The sequence below is a fragment of the Pempheris klunzingeri genome, chromosome 11 (genome assembly GCF_042242105.1).
Source record: "Pempheris klunzingeri isolate RE-2024b chromosome 11, fPemKlu1.hap1, whole genome shotgun sequence".
Taxonomy (NCBI): domain Eukaryota; kingdom Metazoa; phylum Chordata; class Actinopteri; order Acropomatiformes; family Pempheridae; genus Pempheris; species Pempheris klunzingeri.
The window spans coordinates 18,232,411-18,257,480 of record NC_092022.1 but is presented as its reverse complement, the minus strand read 5'-3'; the positions used below and the strand labels follow the sequence as shown (position 1 = coordinate 18,257,480).

Genomic DNA, 25,070 nt, shown 5'->3' with positions numbered 1-25,070 from the left:
GGGGATTTTCCAGTTGAGGGGAAAAAGGGGGTAAGGGGATAGGGCACGGAGGCTAATATGGACCCGCATGTTTGTGGTCCTTGCTGCTCCAGAAAATAGACAGTCCAAACCTTCTTAAGACTGGCATGCATCGGGATTTAAACCTGATGCTTCTTCTGGAGTGAACTAACTGTAACTAAGCACTTTTACCAAATCCCCAAGTGTGTAAAAATAAGTGTTTTCCTCTGTCTTGTCTTTTTTTTTCTTCTTCTTTTCACAACAAATGCCTTCCATGATCCATCCTGTCAGCATTGCCTTTTGTTTTGCCGATCGCACCAGGTTAATACTTCACGGCCGCTGGTGAAAAGAGTTAATCATTGTCAGGAGGGGGCGATCCGACACCATCACGCTGTTTGTGCTCATTAGTGTTATTTTTACTTTCTTTTAACCTCACTGTGCATGTGTCTGTGTCCCTTCCCTATAGCTGAACACTGTGGCCACTCCCAGCCAGTAAGCAAGGACAGGAAAGAGCCCTGTTGCATGGTGGGTAGGATGTTTTGTTGGAAAAGTGACCCTCCTCCCACGCAGCACATCACATCACCAGTCGGACTGCGCTCACCGCAGTAACACACGGGCCCGGAGGCAAACAGACGTAAAGCTTTCAGCACGATCCATCAGTTCATCCAACCTCACCCACTCCACGTACGCACACGCCTCGGTTTAGCTTCCTGTCCGTCAGAAAGTGATGCTTGTCCCCGTCAGATGATTTTCTCGTTGTGCTTTTTTTTTTTTTACGTTTCCTGACAAATGAATGGTTGCTTCCTGACACCTATCAGGCCTCCCTCAGAGAGTCAATGTTTACTCTTTCAGGAAATGTACCTGCGATGTTTCAATGCAGAACTTGTGGTTTAAGGGGAAGCAGCTGAGATAAAGAACATTCTGGTTTTTTTTTGTTTTGTTTTGTTTTCATGCAAAGGTACATCATACAGAGACCTCACACTGTAGGTACACACTCCTTCCTGGATTATTCGTCCTGTATCCACACGTTGTAGCATCTCTTCATGGCCATCCACAACACACATGTATAACTGTGATAAACAATGTAATCTTGCACGGGGAGGAACTCTAACCAAACTAAAGGGCAGAGGAATGGACACTACAAAGACTGTTTTATATTAATAATAATAATAATAATAATAATAACAGCGATAATGATAAAATAACAGGGGGTAGCTTTTATTTTATTTGAAAGTTTGCTCTTTTTTGGATATGTTTTAATTGTTTTATAGGACAATTGCGTGTCCTAATGCTGGAACTGGATCAGGTGTGGTTCACTGCAGTTCTCTGTCTCTCTCTCTATCCTTCCCTGCTCCTTTTGTTCAGTTAATCTAGCCAAGATTATTCACCAAACCTGCCATGCAGGCTGGTACGTCTGTAGATTTTAGCTGCAGAATAGAACAATAGGGAACAGCATGTTTCTCCTAGCTAGATCCCGGTTTGTTGACTGTTAATGGTACTTCTCGGTCAGCCGATGTGTATATGGGTACATAGTCGGCTCGTTCTGATTTAACTGTTTTGTGTGTGTGGTACGTCGTCAGGCCAGTACGATGACTCTGGTACACTGTCTTCAGCTCGCTGGTGTCGGCACCTTCAGCCATCAGCCTGGTCCCGTTCTGCTTTTGCACATTGCTATGGATCAGGAGAGATATTTCGGGACTAATCTGATGACAACAATGATGAGAATGATATTGTACATGAATCTAGCGGTCTGTATTTTGATACTTGAATGATTTTTGCTTTTATAGACATCTATATATATGTATATGTATGTATGTACGTATGTAATTTTTGACGTTTGTCAAAAGAAAGAAAAGGACTATGTCTTATAAAGTTAAACATATCGTGAATAAATACCCTGTGATTTAACAAACAAAAAAAGGCTGAGAAAACAATGACTCAGAAGAGGGACCTCACTTCAGAAAAAAAAGATTGTAAATAATCTTGGGCTTCCAGTCTTTTTTATGATTATTTTTCATAATTATACAACTAATAAATGGCGCAGTTATTAAATGCTGTCTCTGTTGATTCTTTATTCCTCCATTCGCCGATCTTCTTTCATGTTGCCGTGAAAGTTTTTGCATTGTTTTCCTAACTCTGGCAGAATTTTCTGTCACATCTGAGGCGACGCCGTGTCTCGATGCCTTTACAGTGATTTGTCAGAGGGCAAACAAGGTCAGTGGATGTGCCAGTCAGGATGACATGTTTGGTGTCCACACCCTCTGCTGAAGGGTGGACGGCTCCAAGCCAGTGCAGCTGAGGGGTGCAGGAGACGGAAGCAGAGAGCTCCAGGTAGACAAGCTGACAGGAAGATGTCATCAACGCTGCTTCTGTGAGTCTAAACAACAAGCTGCTGCAGCAGGAACAGGCTGCAGTGACACATGCAAAATGCATTTTATTAGTACAAACATGTTTTCTTTGCATTTAAGGTCTCCTGGCATTATACAATAAACCACCTTAATACTGTTGAGACTTTAAAAAGAAAAAGAAAAGCGAGAAACTCAATGTTGGAAGAGAAAAAACACTAAGAATCACTGTGCTCTGTCGATTTGGTGCCCTTGTTTACTGTTATTCGCCGAGGTTAATTCAAATATTGTACATTTTTCATTTTGCCCAGCTCCAGGTTGCGAGTTATTTTTTATCTTTGTTAGAAGGGAAATGAGTCAACGGTAGAAAATGACTGCAGCAATTCAAATGCCAACTCTGTGAAACATGTCAACAATAATAACTCATTAAACACTCAAAACAGTTCTGCACTGTGAATTTATAAATAGATGTAGAAATAGAAATAGACTTCTTTTTTTTCCCAATACCAACCAACAGTTGGTATTTTCATATTTTCAAGCTCTTGTCTCATTCTAGAGAACCAAACTTCATTATTTTTTTTCCCTAAAGCTGGATTTAGAAACAAAAACAACTTCACTCATTTTGCAGCACATAAGGAGCAAAATAGTGTAAGTAAATAATCGTGCCCTGTGATTCTTGGCCATTTAGTTTCTCTTATTTCTTCTCTTATTTTACTGGAAAGACCCAAAAAACTACCTGGATGAATAGCTTTTTGCTTTAGGCTACAAATTACACCGGTATAGGAAAAGTTGGACAGTTCTGTCAATCTAACTTGCAACCATTTTAAAATCATTACTGTAAATGTTCTAATGTGTGATTCACTGAGGCAGCTTGTGCACTACAACATCACTGGCAAACATGAAAACATAAGCAGAACAACAGGTCAGAGGATTTCTGTACCAGATGGGAACTAAAATTTACACATTTGCTCATTTCCATAGGACCGCAGCAGACGTCACAGATGTGTGCTGCTGTTCCTGGAAAACAGACCAGCTCATGTGTGCTGATTGTGAGGCTGATATCTGCAGACAGACAAGCTTTGTTCACCAAACTCCAACACGCATAAACTGAGGCCAGCCTGCAAACAATGAAAATCATGAGTTTTTAGGATACATGAGTATAAACAGAATGGGATTTTGTAGTACACTATAAGCATTGTAGATCAGTGAAAAGGCATTTGTAAGACCAAGTTTGGGGTGACGAGGTTGTATCATCCTTTCTATTTGTTAATAATACAGTTGTAAATGTAATCCAGTAATACATATTCATGGGCTTTCCAGTTTCTACAGTTTTCTACCAGTCTGCAGTTATAAATGTTATAAATAAATAATAATCCACCCACAATGCAATTGTAAATGTTAGCTTATAGTATCAATATAATAATGGGGTCCATCATAGGGGTCTTCCTGTATAGCTTTATTAAAGACAAAATAGGTGTCATTCTGGAGCTGCCAAAGGGTTTTCACACAGTGGTTCTTATCAATATTTTATAACCAACTTTTAAAGCATCAGTGAGTGATTTATCAACCATTAACAAAGACATAAAACCCCTTATTAAGAGTGCCTGCAGATTTTATATATTGACACTGGTGTGAATATCTGGAAATATAATGTTTCAAAACAAAATAAAAGCAACGTGGTTATCATTCCACATCTTTACACTCATTATGAGTAATGCATACTTCACTGATTTAACTTCCTTGTGGAGAATACCTTTTCTCCAACTGAGTTACGTTCGTTTGTCTGCTGTTATTTCATTGGCTCTTCATCGGAAACGTCTCTTTGAGGCGTTCACTGATTGGCCACAGACCAACCTGTGCGGAAGCTAATTCGCTCACCTGGCTGCAACTATTTCCCACCTGTTCCGTCGGTGACTTCTCTTCGTGTAGTTTTACTTCCACAGAGCAGAGCAGGACTCGGAGGGCAGTGAGCTGCTGTGCTGCAATGGACTGATCTGAAAACAGCTCTTCTCTCCAGACAGCAGCTGCACGGTTTATCAGACGCTTCATTTTCTCATTTTCATCTCCGGTGAGTTATCAAGGCAAATTTATTTGTATAGCACCTTTCAGACACAAGGCAATTCACAAAGTGGTTTACAGGGACATAAAACACAATAAAAACATAAAAACAAGACACAGAAACATCAAGTTGCACGTAAAATATAATAAAAGCACAAGAAAATAAATAGTTAAAGCCTATGAGTAATCAGCATCAGGGATCTTAGTTCCTGCTTCTTTCATGGATATAAGAGTTATGAGGAAAAAAACCTGGTGTGTCTGATCCATTTGTTAAGAACAAACTATGATCTTCATCTCCACTTTTCCATGTTTTTTTTTTTTTTTCCTCATATATATCTTCCTGTAGTTGATGCGGGTTTATGAGTGTGAATGAGCCCGTCTGCACAGACAGTGCCATCCTGTCTCACCTATCTGCACTTTGCAGGGACAGGTGTGAAAGTTCTGCCTGTGCTGTGAACATTCCCACATATTACTGATCCATTTTTCATGCTCTCTGGAGGCTCATGTTTCTTTTCACAGATGACACATTGATCACAAGTGTTTAGCCAGTGAATATTTGGTGGCTTACTGAGTAGAGGTTGAGTCAGGGAAAAGTACAAATATTTGCACGTAAAAGTCAATAATAGTCATTTTAGTGTGACAAGGTGCCAAGCTAAACATTAATGAAATATTTCTGTTCACTGGGTTGTGAGTTGCACAACCTGGTGTTCGCCATGAACTTTTGTTTACTGTTAATTATTAAACCAGTTCTCTGGCTGCCCTTGAACACATACTCTACATTTTTTGGCCCCACATACCCCACTTTTTTAACTAGCTGTATAATTTGTCATCGGGCCTTAAATGATGATTCCTTGGCTTGTGGGTCTGGCTCACAAACTATGCAGCTGTTCTCACAGTAAACACTTTAAAGACCTGGAGCTCATCCTCCCCTTTTTTATAGTTTAAAGTGTTTTATATGGCTGCGCTGTAATTCAAGTGGAATGCCCAATCACATCAGGGCGTTCGGCTTGAATTTGACGAGCTGTCTTAAAGACATGGAAGCAAGCACAGTGACATTCCTGTCACTATTAAATCCTGACTCAGCCGTGGGTGTAGTGAGCTCTCCCACTGCTGCCCTACAGGTTTGTTGCCTCTTTCAGGTTTGAGAGGTGTTGGCTGCTCGAGCTCAGACTCTGCTGGTGTGAACGGCCGATGGGAGGGACAGTAATTAGCAGCCATTAAAGCTTTCACTGGGAGAAGCCGGTGGATGCTTTGTCAACCAGCTTTTGTTGCCAGAAAACATGTGTGAATGTGGGTGTTGGTGATAAGGGTTTCCCCCGGATGTCCTTGCTTTGTCGACATGTCAATAAGCCCAAATGTCATTGCTGTCTGCCAGTGCTCTAGATTAGTGGTTTCCAATCTGGAAAATATACATCTGAACATGATCGCTGCAAAAATCTCCTTCCTTCGCCAAGCCATTTTTTTTCTTGTCACTTGTCACTCTTACTTTCCTGAAACAAGTGAAAAAATCTGACATATTTGGATCAAAACATAAGAAATAAAATTTTTAAATTGTTGCAATTATTAGAATTTATGCTCTTTTATTCAGTTAACTGTTGGTAAATTAAATTTCTCAAAGCCAGAGTTGAAGTTTAATTTAGTATTTCATATTTTTCTACTTTTCTAGTGGAGAATACCCTTTAATTCCATCTGAGTTGCATTCTTTTGTCTGCTGTTATTTCCTTGGCTCTTCCTTGGAAAAGTCCTATCTTCATGCCATCATGAATAAAATTCTGGTGGAGAATTCTGGTGACAAAGGCATTAAAGTAGTCATATTTTAATGTATTTAGTCTAAAAGTACTCCTGTCTGCCTCTTTTTTTTAAATCCTACAGAGGACATGCCGTCACTGTCCTCGATGGTTGCTACAGCCTAGAATAAAACTTGGGGAAGTTTTGCTTTGACAAGACTATCTTGCATTTTTAAAACACCACTGGTTGATCTTCTGCCTTGTGTCAGTAGCCAGAATGAAATGCAGGCCACATGCAGTCCACTACAAGAAACATCTCAGACGCTGCTGCCTGTTTTCGAGAGTCATTTCCTTTATCGCAGCAAACTGAAACTTGAACTGTCTCGTATGGACATATTGTTTGTGGTGAACGAGTTCCTCTGTGAGGTTTGTCCTCAGTGGAACGTCGGGCCCCTGGAGTTGCTCTCATATAACTCTGATCTCGGGTCATTTTAGAGGCTAATTCGCAGACAAATTGTGACACTGGCTCTTAAAGGGAAACTTGCTTTTATACGTTTAATCAAACACTATGAGATAAGAGAACAATAAAGTTAGCTCTGTTCTGCTTCTACAAACACACCTGAACCAGATTGTGCAGCTGTGATCGCGTGATGAATAAGCCAAATAACAGGTTGTAAAGCTTTTGTCATGGGATACAGTATATAGCATTTGTGTGACCCATTTAGACCAAAATCCACATCAGTCTTAAGCCAAGTTAATCAAATATTGTCTCTTAATGCCTCAGCCCTTGTTCATTGTCGGTGGCATTTGCCTCTGGCACTTGCTAATGCACTGAAGGCACTTAAAAGGGAATTTAGGAGGTAATAATTTTGCTTTAAGTGGTCTTTTCTCTATGGCCTTATGAATTAATTTACTGCCTTGATTGTTTCTAAATCGGCCATCTATTAGTGGGGATTTTGAAAATCCCTGTCCTCGTGTCCCTTCGCCAGATTTCGAGTTTCTGTCTTTCATGTTTTCCTCATGCCTGACCCGTCAGTAGTGATATACACAGGAGAATAGGCCAGGAGCACAAGTAAACAGTGTGGTGCTGCAACATAACACGGCATATCAACTGTCTTTACACACATCGGACATGACATGAAGTATGTCATGCGTCTTCTCAACAAAGGTGCTTAATATATCGCTATTTAACTCCAGTCCAAAATATCCTCTTCCTGCTATCTGCTGCTGGAATCACGTGGGAAGCAGATCTGCTGCAGCTGTTAATGTTATAAACCATTATAAACCTGTTGATGGTATAAAAAGTGATTATTGCTGATTATTCTAATGTATATTTTCTTCATTGATTAGTCTATAAAGAAAAAAAAAAATTCTCCACGGCGTAATCTGACATATTGAAATGTTTTCTTTTTTGTGCAACCAAAGCTCCAAACCCTGAAATGTTCAGTATGCTATCATATATGACAAAGAAAAGCAGAAAATCCTGACCTTTGAGAGGCTGAAACTGAGGGATGTTTGGCATTTTTGTTTGAAAACACAAATCAATGATCATTTCAGGTCTACAGTGTAGAGTTATCACCCATTTAAGTAATATCTACTCGCTTTGATTAACTCAGGCAGTGGATTTTGTCCCCTGTCACTTACTGTACAAGACAGAGCCTCAGGAAAGGATTTCCAAATGAGCCCTTAACTATCGTTTTCAGACAGACTAGAGAAACTGTGAATCTTTTCTTTTAATAAAACAAAACCCCAATAATCTATGGACTTCATATTAATCCAGGCCACGTCTGATGTATAAATAAAAATGTTTACTAATTCATCCATTCATTTATATAATGACTTAATTAGCATAACTGGTTCTGTTTAATAAATCCCAGAGACTGTGACAGCGCATTTGACATCTTAAATAAGAGAGCTATAACATTATGCGGGTCATTTAGTTATCAGCTGTAATTTATGGCATTCATTCATCACACTAATGGAAAGATTTGACATTAATAGCTGTTGCTGTGATGTTTACAAACTAATTTTGTCACCCTCAAACTATGGTTTGAGTCTATAAATTTGATGATTAGTATAAAGTGAAGTAAGCATCTTGTAGTGTGGAGAAAGCTGTGCCACACAAATTTTTATCTGATTACAATTTTCTCCTTGACCTTTCAGACTCTGTCCCCAAACTGATTCACGGTGAAATTTACACAATCAAAATTGGGCCGTGAAGCCCAGGTCCTGCCTTCGTCCTCTTCCTTGTGCAATGCCGAAGAGTGGCACGTGGCCAGGCGGCGTTGCCATGGAATCCTTGAGCAATATGGACAGTGCCGGGAGCTGCGACAGTGTAGTCAGCATGAACTCTGGATATGTGAGTAGATCTCCTCCTCACATCTGTCCAACAGACTCTGGTGCTTATCTGTTCACTGTGTAGCAACAACATCTGTCCTTCATTTGGAATGGGGAAATAAAGAACTGAGATCTGTGCATCAGGTTATAATGACGCCTGCATGGATGTTTATGAGAGGGGCAAATGAGAGATGATGAGAGGAAGTGAATCTGTTTGAGGTGAAATACACTCAGAGAGGAGACCTTAAAATGAGAGTTTTCATGAAAGATGACCAGAAGGGAGAAGATCTCAAGCTGCTCACAGACACCTGCAGTCACCTGAAATAAATTCTTCCGACAGGCCTATATAGAATGAAAGATGGCCAAGACGAGGACAGGAGTGGTGTAATTAGTCATTCCTTTGTCACTGTTTGAACCCCAAACGGCTCTGGCCTAGTGTCCCTGTCCTGTCTCTCATCGCTGTGTTTAGGGTTAAATGGAGGGCAGAGTTTGCTGAAGAGTTGAGAAACTGTTCTGAGTTAGTTTTCATCACATCTGTAATAAATTTCAGTCTCTTATTCTGCATGCAGAGCGAAGACAGTATGGAGCACTTATCTGCCGAAGAGAAGGCGTGTCTCATGTACCTGGAGGAAACGATTGAAGCTCTGGAGGTACAGGAGGACAGCGGCTTATCCAATGATGAACCAGATCCTTTGTTACAGGCAGTAAAACTGGGTCAGATGAGCGTAAATGGTACGTTCATGCAGTGAAATACTCTGTTTTACATTATGCAAATGCATGTATTCATGTACTTTTTACACTAAAATAACATCAACAACTGCAATACTAACTGCAGTAATTTCGCTTCTCTGTCTCAGACATTTCCCGTTTCAAGCCTGAGTCCAGAGGAGACCAAAAATCATTTCTCACTAGCGGAGTGCCCACACCACTTGCCCACCTGCCAGAGGAGCCTGGATTCAGAGGGTTAACCACTGGAGTCAAAGCAGAGCAGCATGCTCTGAATCAAACCTCAGAACAACGGTCTTGTCCAGCTTCTGCAGCCAATACAAAAGATCTCCAAACACCAGTGGACCTCAAGACTCAACCCAAACCTCTAGTCACTGAATCAGTCGCTGGTTGCAAAATAAACCAATCAACTCCTCAGGCTGAGGTGCTGTGTTCATCCAAGGATGGAGATGGTAATCTTAAGATTGTCACAACTAGCGGGCTTTGCCCCAGTGAGTCTGCTAAGGCCCCTGAGATAGATCTGGGTCTGATCCCTCCTCCATCAGACTTCATGGATGAGCCAAGCCTTCCTCCTCAGTCAGATGCAGAAATATCTGCATCTGCAGAAATGTCCAATAACAAGCCAGGAGCAGCTGTTGACATGGAAGAGCTACGTCACAAAGCCTCCACGAAGAGAACTTCGGTGAGCTCCCCTGTGACCCAGGAGCCTCCAAACATGCCTGCAGAACTGAGTGCATTAGTCGTCAGCTCTGGTCCCCCAATGAGTCCTCCTCCTGAGGCTGCTGAGCCCAGAAGTCCACCTGCTGTGGCCCCGAAGCCCAAGAAGCTTCCTGCCAACATTATTCTGAAGTCACACAAGGCAGCAGTGGCTGATGGCAGCTCGGGACATTCGGTGCCCACCAGCAGTGACCGGCTGTTGTTGGACCCCCAGAGGGTCCGCATGGAAGCCCTCCGAAAGCTTGGCCTGCTTAAAAGCGAGGAGGCAGATTCAGGCCCCGTCCTGAGCCCCAAACTTTCGCCCCAAACTAGAAGGTCATGGGTAGCTCCTCCCTCTCCAATCAGCCCAGCTTCACCATGTACACCACCCTCGACACCATCTTACACCCGTGTCAGCAGCCCGCCTCACACCTTTGTCCCTCCTCAGTCTCCTGCGGCTGTGTCACCATCAGCTTCTTCTACAGCTCCTGCTGACCAGCCTCCTGATATTCTCCCAGCACCTGCTGCATTCAGTGACCCCGGCCCTCAGCTGTCAGATAATGAACTGTCTGCTCTCAGAGAAGTCACGGGGGCCACAGTTGATGCTCAGGTGAATGGACCCCATTTTACCCCTCCCGCTTTGGTCAAGCAGCTAACCCCACCCAAGGTCGTGGGTGTCAAATCAGCCACGCTGGAGCGCTCGGGCTTGGGTCTAAGCAGCTATATGGCTAGCCAAGGTTCCAGTGAGGCCAACCAGGGCGGCGGCGGCAAGCAGAGCCCCAGCGAGCTACGCAACAATCGGCCACGCCCCGCCTCCCTGGGAAGCGGGAAAGAGTTTTCAAGCCCACAGAGAGAGAGTCCACAGACGGGCCAGGCCGCTCAGCACTCCGCCGACTCTCAGAAGCTGCCGCGATCACAAGGCATCAGCGTACTGATCTGCCCTCGTGCAGAAAACGGAGGTGGCCGCCGTGAGGCCCTGAGGAGGCTGGGGCTGCTCAGGGACTGAGGCATCGACACCAAATCTTTCACGTCATCTGACTGCCACAGACTCCCTCCAGATAGTGTATTTAAAGGAGCATGATGCATGATCAGTGAAGACCCACACATTCATGCGTCATCATTTTTATTTCATGAAGCTATTATGACAAGAGACGGGCTAACATGACTTAAAAACATTGACTTACATGCCCACACGTCTGCTCATTATATTTTACAGCTGTATTTAGAGTTATATTTCTTATAAAAGTGACAATAAGGAACTCTTTGGATGTTCCCTGACTCTCGTGTAGCTGTGTGTTTTCTTATTTTAATTAAATACTGTTATCCTAAAGAGACAATGATGAGTTACTTTGTCATTTCAGAATAAATCTTGGGATCTACGGGTGTGAACATTTTGTATGTCACTGTCTGCTGTTACAGGATCTTTGGCACAGTGACACCACTGTGAGGTTGGTTCCCCTCTTTGTTCTCCTTTTTTTGATACTTTAAAAAGCCAACTTTGTTATCAGTTTCACTTCCACTGGAGTTTTTCTACTCTGGCTTTCGTTAACCACAGCAACTTTTTTGTTAGCAAGCTCTGGCTAATATCCAATTCTTTGTGTACTTAAGAGGCGCTGCATTCAGGCTGTTTTCTCAGTGCAGTTCGTTAGAGCAAAGTGTTGCGGTTCAAAAAAGAATAAAAAGGAGCATACCTCTACTACAACTCACAGCACACAGTCAGCGGCCACTAGGTGACAGGAATCTGAAACATGTCGTTGCACAGTGACGCACGTGTCAAAACTCACAAGCTTGATGAATAATAGCAACATGTAATATCACTGTGGTTTTGACAATGGGAATCAAGCTGATATAACAACTCTCATGAGAATTATTATAATGTTTTTGATCGTACACTGTCCCCACGTTGCCCACAAGTCACACATTTCCATTTGTTTTCCTCTGGTGGCCTCTGAAATGTGCGGCGGGCCCTTGTGTGTCATGTCACATCACAATTGAGGCACTGAAGTTCTGGCTGAGCTTCAGCACCTTTTATCTGATGTGATGCAGAGAGAACTGGAGCAGCCTGTTTTCTCACCTACTGGTTTAGCCTTTATGCAACACCTTCGCTGCACATTTTAGGAGCTGGCGCTGTGTCTGAAACATTTTTTTCACTGCTGCAGACAAATAGATTTACTCTTTCCTGTAATTAGCCATTTGGATCACCTACCGCTGTGAAAATGAAGCTCGAATGGCTTTGAATGGTGTTTCTCTGAACAGGTATTAACACCAGGTTTCTGTGCTGTCTAGTTTGCAGAGAACAGAGGATAAATGTTTGATTCAACTCCTTTTCTTTCCATTTTTGGACTGAAACACAACTTACTCTTCAATATTGGAAGCCTGGCACATTGACAAGTTGCCAGTATTTTGCTGGTGGAGCTGCATAGTGAGTCCAAACTGATAATTTCTGTTATCTTTTATTGTGCAATTGGATGTGCACACAGGTGTGTCGTCTCTGAATGGCTACATCAGTGCCAAGTGCACACTTCTTTTCTTTAGCCTTTTTGTTGTCCCAATCACACCCTGGATTTGTTTTCAGCATGAATTTTAATCCATCTAATTTGCATGGTCTATAAAGAGAATATTTTAATATGTTTATTTGTATTTTTGTATTTTTTTTTGCCAAGGAAATAAACCCCTGATCGGTATCTAATTTGATCAAGAGCCAAGTGAAAGAGGATTTGAATATTGTTTTGAATATTTTTGTTTTAAGATAAAGCACATGTGCATAATTTACAATAAAGATAAATTACACACTATTCATTCTAAGATACCGAAAGGCACTTGTAGGTATATTTTCATAGGTGTGTTGCATTATTATTTGTTTAGCTTATAGCCAACATCCTCTTTTACTATAAAGCCAAAGGAAGAGGAAGCAGTTACATGCTGCCAACCCAGCACAGGCTGCTTTGTGCTGCACTGTGGCATGTTGGTATGTGGCTATATCTCCTCTCCACCTGCTCTGTCTGTTGTCCCGCTGCCAGCAGAACTGACTGACAAGGACTCAGTGACAGTTCCTGTCACTTTCACTATTACCCTCGGAGGCATCATAGATCAGCCGCTATGAATAACATAACATGTCAGTGTGCATACCCTCCTCGGTGTCCTGCATTCTCAGCGTGAGCAAGTTACAAAGACATAAGATTGAATTAAGGTTGTTCTAGTTAACTGCAACTAAAGTAAAAACTAAAAGAATGAAAAAAACATTTTAGTTTACTGAAATAAAATCAGAAAAAATGAAAACTAACTAAAACAATATTGTGTTCTTAGAAAATCAACTAAAATAAAATACATATTTTAAATCTTTTACTCAGTTTGGTCAAATTTCTTAATGGGATGAGTGTGAGGAGGCATTGGTGCATATATTTATTGAGCCTCATATAAAGTATTGTATTTGTATTGCAATGGTGAACTTCTTGCTGTGGACAAATACCCCCACATTAAAAAAAAAGAAAAGAAAAGAAGAAAAACTATGCTGAAACTAATAAAAACTAAACTCTAACCCACCCTGGAAGCTAATCGAAACGAAAATAAATCAAAACCAAACAGAGAAATTAATGTAAAAACCTATGAAAAATACAAAACTATAATAATTTTGGATTGAATCTATCATGGAAGAAAGAAACTGGAACTTCATCATCATAATAATAACGATTATAATGCAACAATATTATGCGATAGCAAAGAGGCTACAACTCTGAAATGTTATTTTATGTTATATTATCATATTTTATTTTATGTTCATTAATTGCAGTGCATGTGAATCATTTCCACAACATTGTTCCTGTTTGTGTTAAGTGAAGCCACCGTGTGCACACCTGCAGGGGGCGCAGGAGAGCTACAGCAACCATACTAACCTACGGTGGGGGGCTCGACACACCTGTTTGCTGTTAAAACAAAGGGAAGTAATTAGTTGTAGCTTGGCCCCTTGTCGTTACTTTGACCCGTTTATCAACGCGGTCACCAGTGGGAGCAGCAGCAGTGTTCGTGGAGGAAACTGAGGTACTAAAAAGCACGCAGCGTTAGCTAACGCAATTTGCGGGAAATGTCGTACTCTACTCGGAGTCATAACTTAGTTAAATGTGAACGCATACACTTTATACACATAGATTTAGATTCAGTGTGACTTATACTTTCCTATGATATCATAATAAACCGATAAACCGCCATAAAAAAGATGCACCATAGCTTATTGTGAACTTCAGAACTTGCCTGAAAATGATCAGGTTTTTAATTTTTTTTTCAGTATTACAATAATCCAGTCTCATTTTTCTGTACATGCGTGGGTACATTGCAAACAGAAACTGCTAACTGCTGCTTCGGCATAATTTAAAAGCGCTGAATTTGTCAAACTGTTAACAAATATTGATTCAAGTAGCTAAATAGGGTTCACGCTGTCGCCCACAGCTATCTAACTGTTCTCATGGCAACAACACACTTCCTGATTATGGGAACTGTAGTTCTGAAAACTCAGAGACCACCAAGACAAATAACAACTAATGATATGAGTTAGAAAAAATCAATTAATTTGAATTTTCTCTATGTCGCAGCATTAGTAGTATTAGTACTAAGACTCAGATTGTCTCATCTCCATGGTTCTTGCCTCTCTGGAAGTCTCACACTCTCCTGTATTCATTCACACACAGATTTTCTTCCTCCCCACATAGTTAGTTTTGTCTGAGGGGGGTGTCACCTCTACAATAACAGCTCTACCACTAGAGGGCAGTCTAGATTCATGCGTTGGTGTGCGTACCAGTACAACCTTTATTGCTGTAGGTAGATTTCCCCTGGCTGTGGTTGGAGGATCATATGCAGGGCAGCATTTAATAATGTACAGCCATGTGGCAAGATATTTTTCGCATCACATGCTGATGAATACACTGCAAACAGACTCAACTCTTTACACAGAGAAAAGTGATGAATTTCAACATGTCTACTTCTGCATATCATAATGTGGATCCAAAAATAGTGCAAAGCCGAAATAGAAAAGTGGAGAGTAGCGCATGATGTATTTAGTGTTGCAACAAACAGATGTGTTTTGTTTGCACACTTTTGCTATTTTCTTGACGAGTCCTAATGTTTTAAAGATGAATCACTCTGAAAGGCTTTTATCACACTTATAATGCTTCATTTGCTGTGCATTTGGTGAGGTTTTATATTCACTAGTTCATAATGAACTGTAATATAATAATTGTTTTATCATGCACTTACGTCAGTTGGGAAAGGGTAACAAACCAGCTCTCACTTTAATTCAGCCAAACGGCAAAATATGTTTGCACCAACATGTCTTTTACTGCCAAAAAGTTAAGCAAAGAAAAAAACAAAAAACGAATCAATGACTTTGACTCAGTTTCCATTTTATTTGCCTGAAATTTCCAAATCAAGTTCAGTCTTTCAAATTGTGGGAAGGTTTTTGGATTTTGCCTCTGCAATAATGAAATTGTTTCACTAATTAAAATGTATTTGGCTCAGCTGTCGATCCACGAATGTCTCATAAAACTGGCCTTTGCAGGGGAAACAGGACATGCTGCAGTTTAGATTTTTTGATTCTCTTTGTAGACCTTTATTTTTTTAGGCTGTGGGAAAACAAGTTATTTCTTTACAGTTTTTTTTTCTGTGCTGCTTATGAGATCAGATGAGGCCTGAACCAGCGTGACTCTGAGAGCTCAGCTTGGTCCTGAACTGCAGTTTTTTTTTTTTTATCTTTCCAAACAAAATCGCTTTGTCTTGTTTGCTCGAAAGGAAATGAATCAGGTCAGAGTATTAGCAAAGAATGTAAGGATTGAATGTGGGCGATTTACTGGAAGGCTGTACTCATCAAAGTGTCACAATGACCCTTAAACATAGTCATCACTCGTTTTGAGCTTAGAGTGCTTGACAAGGATCTCAAGTTTGGTATTTCACTGGTTAGAGGCATTAAACAAGGCCACAATCTTGAAGGTTTAGTAATATTTAGCATTTTATGACACATACACATGAGATGAACCTCTACAAAGCTCCTTGGAGACGCTCCTTGGAGACACTCCCTCGTGTTAGTAGTTAGAGCTGGTAGGCGTAGCTGCTGCACTATCAGGCTAGACAGTGAGCTCATGGGACTTCCCCACCGTCTTGGTCCTGTTCTGTACTTACCTACTTACATGGTGTCTGAAAGAGGCCGCAGAAAGCCTCGTCCCTTTCTCCGAATATGAGCTGATCATGGAGGATTAGTGGAGACAAAGTGGCACAGAGCCACTGCTGAGTGTGCTGGGGTTTAAGCATGCCTGGCCCAGTTCTGTGTCATCAAAAGAGTCTACTTAAAATATACAGGTATTATCTCTCTCCTGTGTGTGTGTGTGTGCGTGTGTGCCTTCAAACAGGCAGAAAGTACTGTTATACAATTTAGTTGTATGATGATGATTGATACTTTGAATGATACGGGCTCATCAGTAAGGATTAAACTTGGGATCTTAACAGGACAATGTCTCCTTCTCGGTCTCATTTGATCTTGATGAGTCCACTTGATTACAGGTGCACACACACACTCACACACACCAGACGCAGTACGCGCACAGGCCTGTATCCCCTCCAGCACCCGCATGCTCACTCACACAGCTAACAACCCCGTGCGTATTTCGTCTACCTCCCTGCTGCAGCAGCATTAAGACTCAAGTAATATGTCTAGCAGTCAAGCAATACAGGCCCCCATAGCCGAGAGCCTGAGGGTACTGTGGTGATAACACTCATTAGAAGGTCTCAGCTCTCCTGACATTTCCAGTGGTGTGATGTTACAAATACAACACATCTTAAATGCCTCTTGTGCCACTGGGGTCACTTTCATCCATGGTGTAGCCTTTGACAGGTGAGAATGAGCCCGTCAGTGAGAGACACCTGTGTGTGACACCTCCGTTTCTTCCGACTTGATAACTGTATTTCCTTTTTCACTCTCCCTCTCCCGCTCTTGCTCCCTGTTAGTGCCAGTGATTGAGGCTGTGGTCAGGAAGCATTCCTGGGGCAAGCCCACAGCGTTCGCTGGGATGCCTGTACTAAAGTGTGGAACTCAGCAAGCCACTCTGCTCCCCTGTGGTGCTGGCATGGTGAGTACCAAGAGATCCTGCTGGGCCTGCGGTGGTGTTGGTAACCTCGCATATGAAGCCCCTGCAGAGAGGAAAAAGAAGGGAAGAAAGAGGGTAAACTTCGGAGCTCTGAGCCTTGGCATTTTCACACATTAATCTTTCAGACAATTGGGGAGCATACATGTCGAACTGGAAGAAAGTAAATGAGGAGCTGAGGTGATGTGTCCCTGTGTATGACCATCTGGAAGAGAACATTAGGCTCTCTGCAGGGCTTCTAACTCCTCAGTTCATTAGTATGCAGTATACTACAGTGGTAACCCTTACATATGCCTCCAAACATGCATCCATCTTGCATTTATCTTACAGCAACAGCTGTTGGCGGACTGTCTTACTTGGGTAGTTCAGAGTCAAAATAAAAAGTAGATTGTGCCAACATTGTCTAAAACACCTGATTGCCACATATATTTTGCCCTCTGATGGCTGAGAAGTGGAGAATTTTGAGTTTCTAAATAACTGTGGTGTTTTTAAATGTGGTACATCTCCAACAATGTGCATTTTTTTAAAAATAGATCCAAATCGTGGAAATCCTTAAAAGATAAAGTTACAAGCTGATATTGCCCTCAAATTCAGTAAAGATCCAAAAAGAGAACAACAGCAGTGTTGCGGTCAGTTACTCTGCAGCAAATCTTATCATCATGTTGCATAAACGCAGCATCGCTCCATGAACGATCGTCCCCTGCTCTATCGACACCTTCCGCACTCTCCCAGTCCTCTTTGCCCGGTGTGTAGCTGAGGTCCTTTTCATGACGAGCATCATAAATTAAACATGGCCTCCGCTTCCCTCGTGAGTCTGCTGGTGTAAAAATAGCTTGGTTTGGTGCACAGTGTGGTGCCTGTGCACAGCCCTCTGTCTTTAATGAAGTGTTGCCATGAAAAGTGTACTGATCCTCCAGCGTGACTCGCACTCTGTGGCAACCGTGTTCTGACTTTCTCAAACTCCCCGAGTGACTCTGAGCTCATTTGGTTATACAAGTGCTCACAATTACCCAGAGATTTGGACACAGGGACATAGGATATTTCCATATCCCTGACGGATGTTATTTTAATTACACTGCACTGCTTGACTGTGCTGTGAATTTACATGTTTTTTCTTCTTCTGTGGATGCAAAGAGGGATTCTCACAAGGTTATTCTCTTGAACTGAATCTCTTTTTTACTGAGGCCCCTAGTCTTTGGCAAAAAAATGGCGTAAGCATGGGAAACCGCGTTAAATTACATTATTTATGAAATATCTGAGGTAGTTGTAACATGTAATCTTTTAAGCAAAGGTAATGGCCACATTCTGATAAGATACAAGATAATGAAAAGTAATCATCTCTCCTCCCTTTCTGGCATCAGCTGTAACTATTTTCAGATTGTGCGTGGTTCAAATTGTCTGCGTTGTTTGAAGAAAGTTGAGTTGTTATCTCCAATCAGCCTCATTGTGAGGCCCTAATTTGATTAAAAGAAATCACACATGGGAGCAGGAGTGATAATTATAGTGTAGAATCTGCTCATAGGTTGAAATGCAAACATAACTGCATCAACACAGCAGATTAATTTCGGTGGTAATGCAGGAGGAGGTAGCAGGTGTGGGGATACAGATGCTTTTCCTCTGCAGGACACTTCCTGAAAACAAATGTTTCATATGTCAGTGCCGGTGAAATGTGGCACAGTAGCTCAGCGGGCTGTGCTGCTGGTAATGTGAGAGGGCTCTGTTTTGATTCATGTAACTCCTCAAGCCTCATTCCTCTTCAAGTTTTGGGGGTAATGGTGTGCATACAGCGCCTCATGATTAGTGATTTGCAGGGACGGCTGACGGTAGGGGTTGCAAAAGCAAACTGTCTTTTACACATTCAGCTTCCCTTAACACCTTTATTTGGTCTGAGGGAAAATAGCCTTGAAGGGTTTTTCACAACATGCTTCACACACACACCTGAGTGAATGTCCACATTCCTGATTTCTGACACCAGGCAGGGCTTTAGTTATTCAAAGCCAGGAGCCAAAATCAATGAGCGAAATGGAGCTGTTGAGCTTAATCTCCTGCAGGGAAAAACTCAATACTGACGAGTGGAGAATGTGGTGTTGGTTATGGTTTTGGTTTTTGGTTCTTATACCAGATGATTGTTCTAATGCTTTCATCAATGTTCCTGTAAACAATTACTGATTGTTAGTTATCATACCTGAGGAATCGATTCATCTCGAGCTGTGCTCTGAGCAGCTGGTGAATTCATTCAGCATAATAACTGGAATGCAGCAGGGCTTTTTATTTAAATAATAATAAGAAGAATTCCCTTCATGTGCATATTTTTAGTTACAGGTTGGTTCACTTTGATTTCAGCTCTTCATGCAGGTCCAGCTCCAGCTATAACAGGGATATGAAAGCGCTCAGGACCCCCAGTTGACCTTGGAGTGAGGAATGCTGGGAAATCTTTTGAGACATAGTCATCAAGACTAGTTTTTTCCATTTTCAAATAAGTTTTCCAATTTAGCGCTTTAATCAGTCAGTTGAACTTTTAACTCCATTCAGTTGGCAGGAATTGAGGGTAAAAATTAGTTTCATCTTTTCTTTTTCTTTTTTCCCTGAAATTAATCTTTTTTTTAAAAGAATGCTTCAAATATCGTCTAATATTTGGATCTGGGTTTGACATGTGCTAAATGACATTTGTTGTTGACCAACTGTTATAATGACGGCATTAATCTTCCATCAGGGGACCATCACATCAACGCTGCATCCATGACCCAATGGAAATGGGGCCGCTTATTGGTTTGTTAGTTAGACTGTAGTCTCATTACTGTCTGCCGGGATAACAACGGAATGCAGTCTTCAGGCTATTACTTTTCCCATCCGATTCATTTAGAAGCCCATCCGCCCTTTTGTCCCCTCTTTCAGCCATTGCTTTTTACCACGCCGGCGTGACGGACCACTTCATTTTTGCGCAGGTGGCACCGGCCAGGTGACCGCACGAGCCCGACCCACCGTGCACGCGCTCAACCCGGTCCACCTTCGGCCCATCCAGCACCTGCGTGGAAATCCCTGCAGGACAACAAGGAAACCGTGAGGGCCAGCCGGGGACTGGAGAAGGAGCTGGAGAGGAGTCCGGAGCGCAGCGCGGACGCTTCTTCTTCTCTCCACCCCCTTCAGAGCCCGCCGCTCCATCTCTCTCTCTCTCTCTCTCTCTCTCTCTCTCTCTCTCTCCCTTTCTTAAATTGACATTGGTCTGGCTCGAAACATGATAACAGAAAAGCCTTCCGCTCCGCGTTGTCGGGCCGTCCTCAACCCCGATCACTTGAAACTCAAATAAGCAGGCGTGAAGAGGGAAAAGGATCGCACAGTATCCTATCAGCGGGTGCTCAGAGGGAATAACAAGAGACCTTTATACCACACACACACCCTTGTATGTGCTCTCGCGCATCGCAGACCTTAGAAAGTGCTAGTGTTCAACTACAGTGAAAGTTAACATGTATATGCACGCTTTGATACGCGCAAGCCTTGGATTTGTAGGTTTCTGCTTGGTCGCCTTTGTCCAGCAGTCAGCTTCAGGAAGTAAAACCACTCAAGGTAAGTTTTCACGTCAAAAATAGCCTCTTTTTTTTTTTTCTTTCCTTTTTACTCCTGGATGGCTGGGTTGTTTTTGCCAGACCGCTTGGTGCCTAATTAATAGATGTGTTGATGCGTTTAGAAAGCTGGTAATGATGACACTTGTCTAACTGGCTGTATGTGTATTAAAAGTTAAAAGCAGCTGATTTTGAAATGTAGAGGTTAAAAGTGAAGTTTTTACAGACTTTGATCCATCAGTCACTCCCAGTTTTGATTCATGCAGGAGCCTTCTGTTGATTCACTCGCTCATTTTACATAGGCTTAATTGCCTTTTTGTTGTGTCAGTATGCTCAGTTGCTTATGTCTGTGCAGACTTACTTAAGCAGAAAAGACAGGAGACATGAGGCTTGAATTAAGTTTCACTGAGAATGTTCAGTTGTCAGGAAAGAAACAGTCTTTGATCCTCTAACAGCATGGCCAGTGTGAACAGTTATGTTTCATAGCCAATCCTGTAGGTAATTGTAGTGAGACTACCAGGAGGCATTTGTCACAGTCCAGACAAGTATTTGACACCGGGCTGTAACACACACATGGAGGGAGTCTCTGTCTGTCAGACACTGCAGCTACAGTACCGGCCTGCCCAGCTGGCTGCCCTCTTGCTCTCCTGCCTTGTGAGAAATTATTCAGACCAGACAAGGGCAGCCTGAATCAAAACTCTGGCACCTTACAAGAGCAGGACAGACACGGCGTTACACATCCGATTTCTGATCCACTCAGCCTTCTCCCCCAGGTTTTCATCACTTGAATTTCCCACAATACAAATGCCAAGCCTGAGCTGCCAGAAGTATTTGCATGCAAAGGCACATCACGGTTTCTGTGTGAGTGTTGATTGTGGTTGGTGATGTTTCGCACACACAAAAAGACATCTCTCGGGCGGTCGACAAGGCAAAAAGAGAAAGGGGGTGGGTGACTATTTTGCATCCTGGGTGGTCTGCCCCCACTTGTGGGAAAACTCAATATTTACATTTTGCAATTAGAACTACTTTTTTCTCACTTAATTTTCCACAACATCGATTACACACTTCCTTGTAGTGTGGAATGCTGCTGTATGTGTGCTGGTCTGTAATGGCATGCACCTGTTTGTTGGTCACTGAGTGAAACGCCGTGGACGACCACTTGATAGGCTTCTCCTCTGGTTCCTGTTTATCAGTGCAAGGCAAGCAGCTCTGCAGTGACATTTTATCTGTGTTTGGCTCTGAAGCTATTTGTGAGCATATTTTGTGCATAACTGAAAATAAATATTGAATTTGATGCTGGTGGCAACTCTGTGGCACTGGCCATTCTGCATGCTGGGGACAATTTAGAAAACTGGAGAAACGGAGAGATGAACAAAGAGTCAGAAAATGCACAATTTGTCAGCTCAATATTTATTCAGCCCAGACGTTGCCGACAAGAGTCTTTGTCTTTCATCGTTGTCAGTTAAATCGTGGCACTGTGTTTCAGGCATCAGTCCTTACTCAAGGAAGAAAAAAGAGCAAAAGAGCAGTGGGATGAGGGAGGGAAGATTCGAAGATGTGGTGGAGAGAATGACAAAGAAGGGAAAAATGAGACCGGGGAAACAGGAGAGATTAAGGGTGCAGAGACAGACAGTGAGAGAGGAGGTTTCTCAACGAGCGAGCCGCAACAAGCGAGGAAAAGAGAAGGAAAGGAAAGAGGGGAGCCACAGACGTCATGGCAAATCACTTTCCCTCGAACAGAGTCAGGAGCTCTTCGTTAATGCAGCGGCACCAAGGCAACGGTTGGTGTGGGGCTGACATGCTGCTGTGGCTGGCTATGTTGGTGTAACCTCTGCTCCGGGGCCTGGGGGTCTAAAGACGCAGGGCTGCCTGAGCGGGGAGGAAGGCCAGATCCAGGCCCGGACACAGTGTGGGAACCGAGCAGCCTTGGCAATATGAGGCCCAAGTGACGGGGAGGCTTACCTAGAGATGCTGCCTGACGTGCCGCTATGAGAGATGGAAAGGAGGAAGAAACCCCCCACCACCACCACCACCACCACCACCACCTCCTCCTCCTCAGCCAACCACCCACCCCCAACACTCACTCAGCCCTATTTCTTTTTCACCCAACTCTTGCTTTGTTTGCTTTGTCCTCGCTTCCTTTCCTTTGCACTTAATGAAGTAGCTGTGCTTTTTCTCTGTCAACCAAAAGAAACAACTGCATTACCCTCACCGTGTCAGGAAGCTTACTGTCAGCCCATGTGCTATTTATATTTTTGCAACAAAAAAGACGTGCACAGCTCCCTTCTGTCCTCTTTGGTGCTTTCTCCAGTTCTGTCCAGCCCACTTTTGCTACTTGATAGGCAGCTGGATATGTTACACGTCTGTGTAAGCATGCAAGTGTCCATGTATGTGTGTGCATTAGTGTAGCTGGGACAGTGAGAGTGTCTATGGTCTGTGTTTGTGGTAATTTGGACTTTCTTTGAAACTGTATGTGAAACCACATAAAATAACTGCTTAAATAGTGCTTTTATTTCTGCCTATCCCTTTGGCCTTGAACTTCTCTCAACGGTTGCTGTTTAGCAGAAGGGAGGGAGGGTGCACACACAGACAGGCAGACAGAGACTGTGGCCCCCCCTTCTATGAACATGGCCAGTCATCTCGCTTTAACATTTTGACACCACTTTGGCGTTCCTCCTTCATCACCTTCACTCTTCTCTCTCAGGCTGTGTGGTTTCTGCATTGCCCCTGGGTCCTGACAAGCTCCTGCAGTTGTATTTGTTGAGCTGTTAGACTTGTCCCCTCAGAGACCGGATGTGCCTTAAAACAAGCAGACGCAAAAGTCCCTATTTGCCTGCCAAGGTACCGCACAATTTTTGGCAAAGTAATTTTTAACAGCCGGCGAATGGAAGATGTATTCAGGTCAGCCAGGAAAAAAGACTTCTTCTGTCCTCATCGGGAAGCTCTGTGACTTTGAGAAGTTAAGGGCATTGCGGATCAGGACATTGCAGTTTGGATCACGTTTTGGCTGAAGTGACATGTCACCCTCATTTCTCCTATCTGTTACTTCTCACGAAGTAAGCCCAATTAAAGCAGATCTCCTAACTCGCCAGCAGAGCTCCTAACCTGTAAATGCCTTTTTTTCCCTAAACAAAACGTACTCTCTCGTGATGACAAAAGCCGAGCTTGTCTCAGTCTGCCTTTCCTCTCTGTGCAGCAGGCATGTGGTGTCAGATAGATGTGTTCTCGTTATGATCAGAGTGTGTGAGGCAGGTTGAGCCTCAGGGCAGCCCTCGGTCACTTGCTGATGAGTGGGTGGAGGGGATCAATCCAGCTTCACTTTACCACTCAGGAGACACTCTCAGAAAGCATCTGCCTGACAAGTGGTGCTTCAGCGCCACTGTACATGTTGTTACAGAGCAGCCAAGAGAGCAGAGCGATTATTATCTCTGCATTACTTGAGTGGTGAAAACTCTTGATAACAATTCTGTCCAAGAGCAATGCAGCATGAATCATGAAAATGACTTTGATCTGTCGGTGTGCTGTGAGGACAAGTGAATGTGTATGAGTGCAATGAATGATTTTAGACTGGATATTAATGATTGCACTTAACAAGCAGAAGTGCTTTCAATTTTCAAAATGAGGCTCCATAATAGATGGAGACTCCCTCTAAAACAGGGAATGGTTCACTTTTATTGTGCCTGTTTTTTTTTTCTAATTCCCTGACTTCAGTTTGGCCAAGCTGCGGCTTGATACAAACATTTAGTTTAGGGCTGCAGCTACATACAGAGTGAGTACCATGTTTACAGGCACATGTAAAGTCGAAGCTGTCTGGCACAAGCTGTGACCCAAGGCGATTCAGTGGGCCTTCGTTCTGGACAGTTACTCACTTTCATCCTGACCACTGGAATGTAAAACCAAGACCTTTCTGCAACAGAGTGTTAAAGATTCTGCCTTTAAGATATCTGACATCCCTGCTCAAGGTCTCCAATGGAGAATTTCGATAAGTGCCCTTTCCAAATGATTAACATTTAATCAATCTATTTCCCCCGGTAATTTTTTTTATTCTAGTGAGCTGTATGTGAGAAAGTCTTTCTCTGTTAAGAGAGACAGATAAAGGTTTTCATTGGACTCTCTTGGAAGGTACAGGTTTCAATACTGCATATCTGTTTAGGAAATTAAAGGATTTCCAGCATTAATTTAAAGCAATGTAGTTCAAGATTTTGGGAAATACACATTCACTTTATGGTGGAGAGTTAGATGAAAAGATTGACACCACTATCATGAATGCATGTTAAATATAACTCTACAGCCAGCAGCTGGTTAGCTTAGCTTAGCATAAAGAGTACAAACAGGGGGAAACAGGTAGCCTGGCTCTTGTCAAATGGTTACAAAATACACCTTCCAGCACCCGAATCTGAAGCTCACTAATTAACACATTATGTCTTGTTTGTTAAATCTGTCTGGTGACTTCCTGGAGTCTCTGCTGGTTACCTGGCAACTGCTCAGAGCCAAGAAATA

The 25,070-nt window shown here is 42.6% G+C and overlaps 3 protein-coding genes across 3 annotated transcripts in view; all 3 read left to right on the top strand.

Moving 5' to 3' along the window:
* LOC139209402 (ankyrin repeat and SAM domain-containing protein 1A) overlaps window positions 1-2,049 on the top strand; it is a 62,399-nt gene extending 60,350 nt beyond the window's left edge. The window contains exon 27 of the mRNA XM_070839097.1: window positions 464-2,049. Within this exon, the coding sequence (XP_070695198.1) occupies window positions 464-467 (4 nt within the window). The 3' untranslated portion in view covers window positions 468-2,049. The remainder of the gene's footprint in view (window positions 1-463) is intronic.
* A 6,228-nt stretch (window positions 2,050-8,277) lies between these two features.
* On the top strand, window positions 8,278-11,400 carry LOC139209863 (specifically androgen-regulated gene protein). The gene is made up of 3 exons (XM_070839741.1): window positions 8,278-8,486; window positions 9,034-9,196; window positions 9,322-11,400. Exons 1-3 carry the CDS (start codon window positions 8,382-8,384, stop codon window positions 10,890-10,892), a joined length of 1,839 nt encoding a protein of 612 aa, XP_070695842.1. The 5' UTR covers window positions 8,278-8,381; the 3' UTR covers window positions 10,893-11,400.
* A 9,074-nt stretch (window positions 11,401-20,474) lies between these two features.
* The window catches only part of scube3 (signal peptide, CUB domain, EGF-like 3), a 69,568-nt gene continuing 64,972 nt past the window's right edge, over window positions 20,475-25,070 (top strand). The window contains exon 1 of the mRNA XM_070839522.1: window positions 20,475-20,574. Within this exon, the coding sequence (XP_070695623.1) occupies window positions 20,475-20,574 (100 nt within the window). The remainder of the gene's footprint in view (window positions 20,575-25,070) is intronic.

Coding starts and splice junctions, on each gene's coding strand:
- LOC139209863 (XM_070839741.1), top strand. CDS start 8,382: ATGCCGAAGAGTGGCACGTGGCCAGGCGGCGTTGCCATGGAATCCTTG. Junction 8,487..9,033: donor TCAGCATGAACTCTGGATAT/GTGAGTAGATCT, acceptor TTCTGCATGCAG/AGCGAAGACAGTATGGAGCA. Junction 9,197..9,321: donor GGGTCAGATGAGCGTAAATG/GTACGTTCATGC, acceptor TCTCTGTCTCAG/ACATTTCCCGTTTCAAGCCT.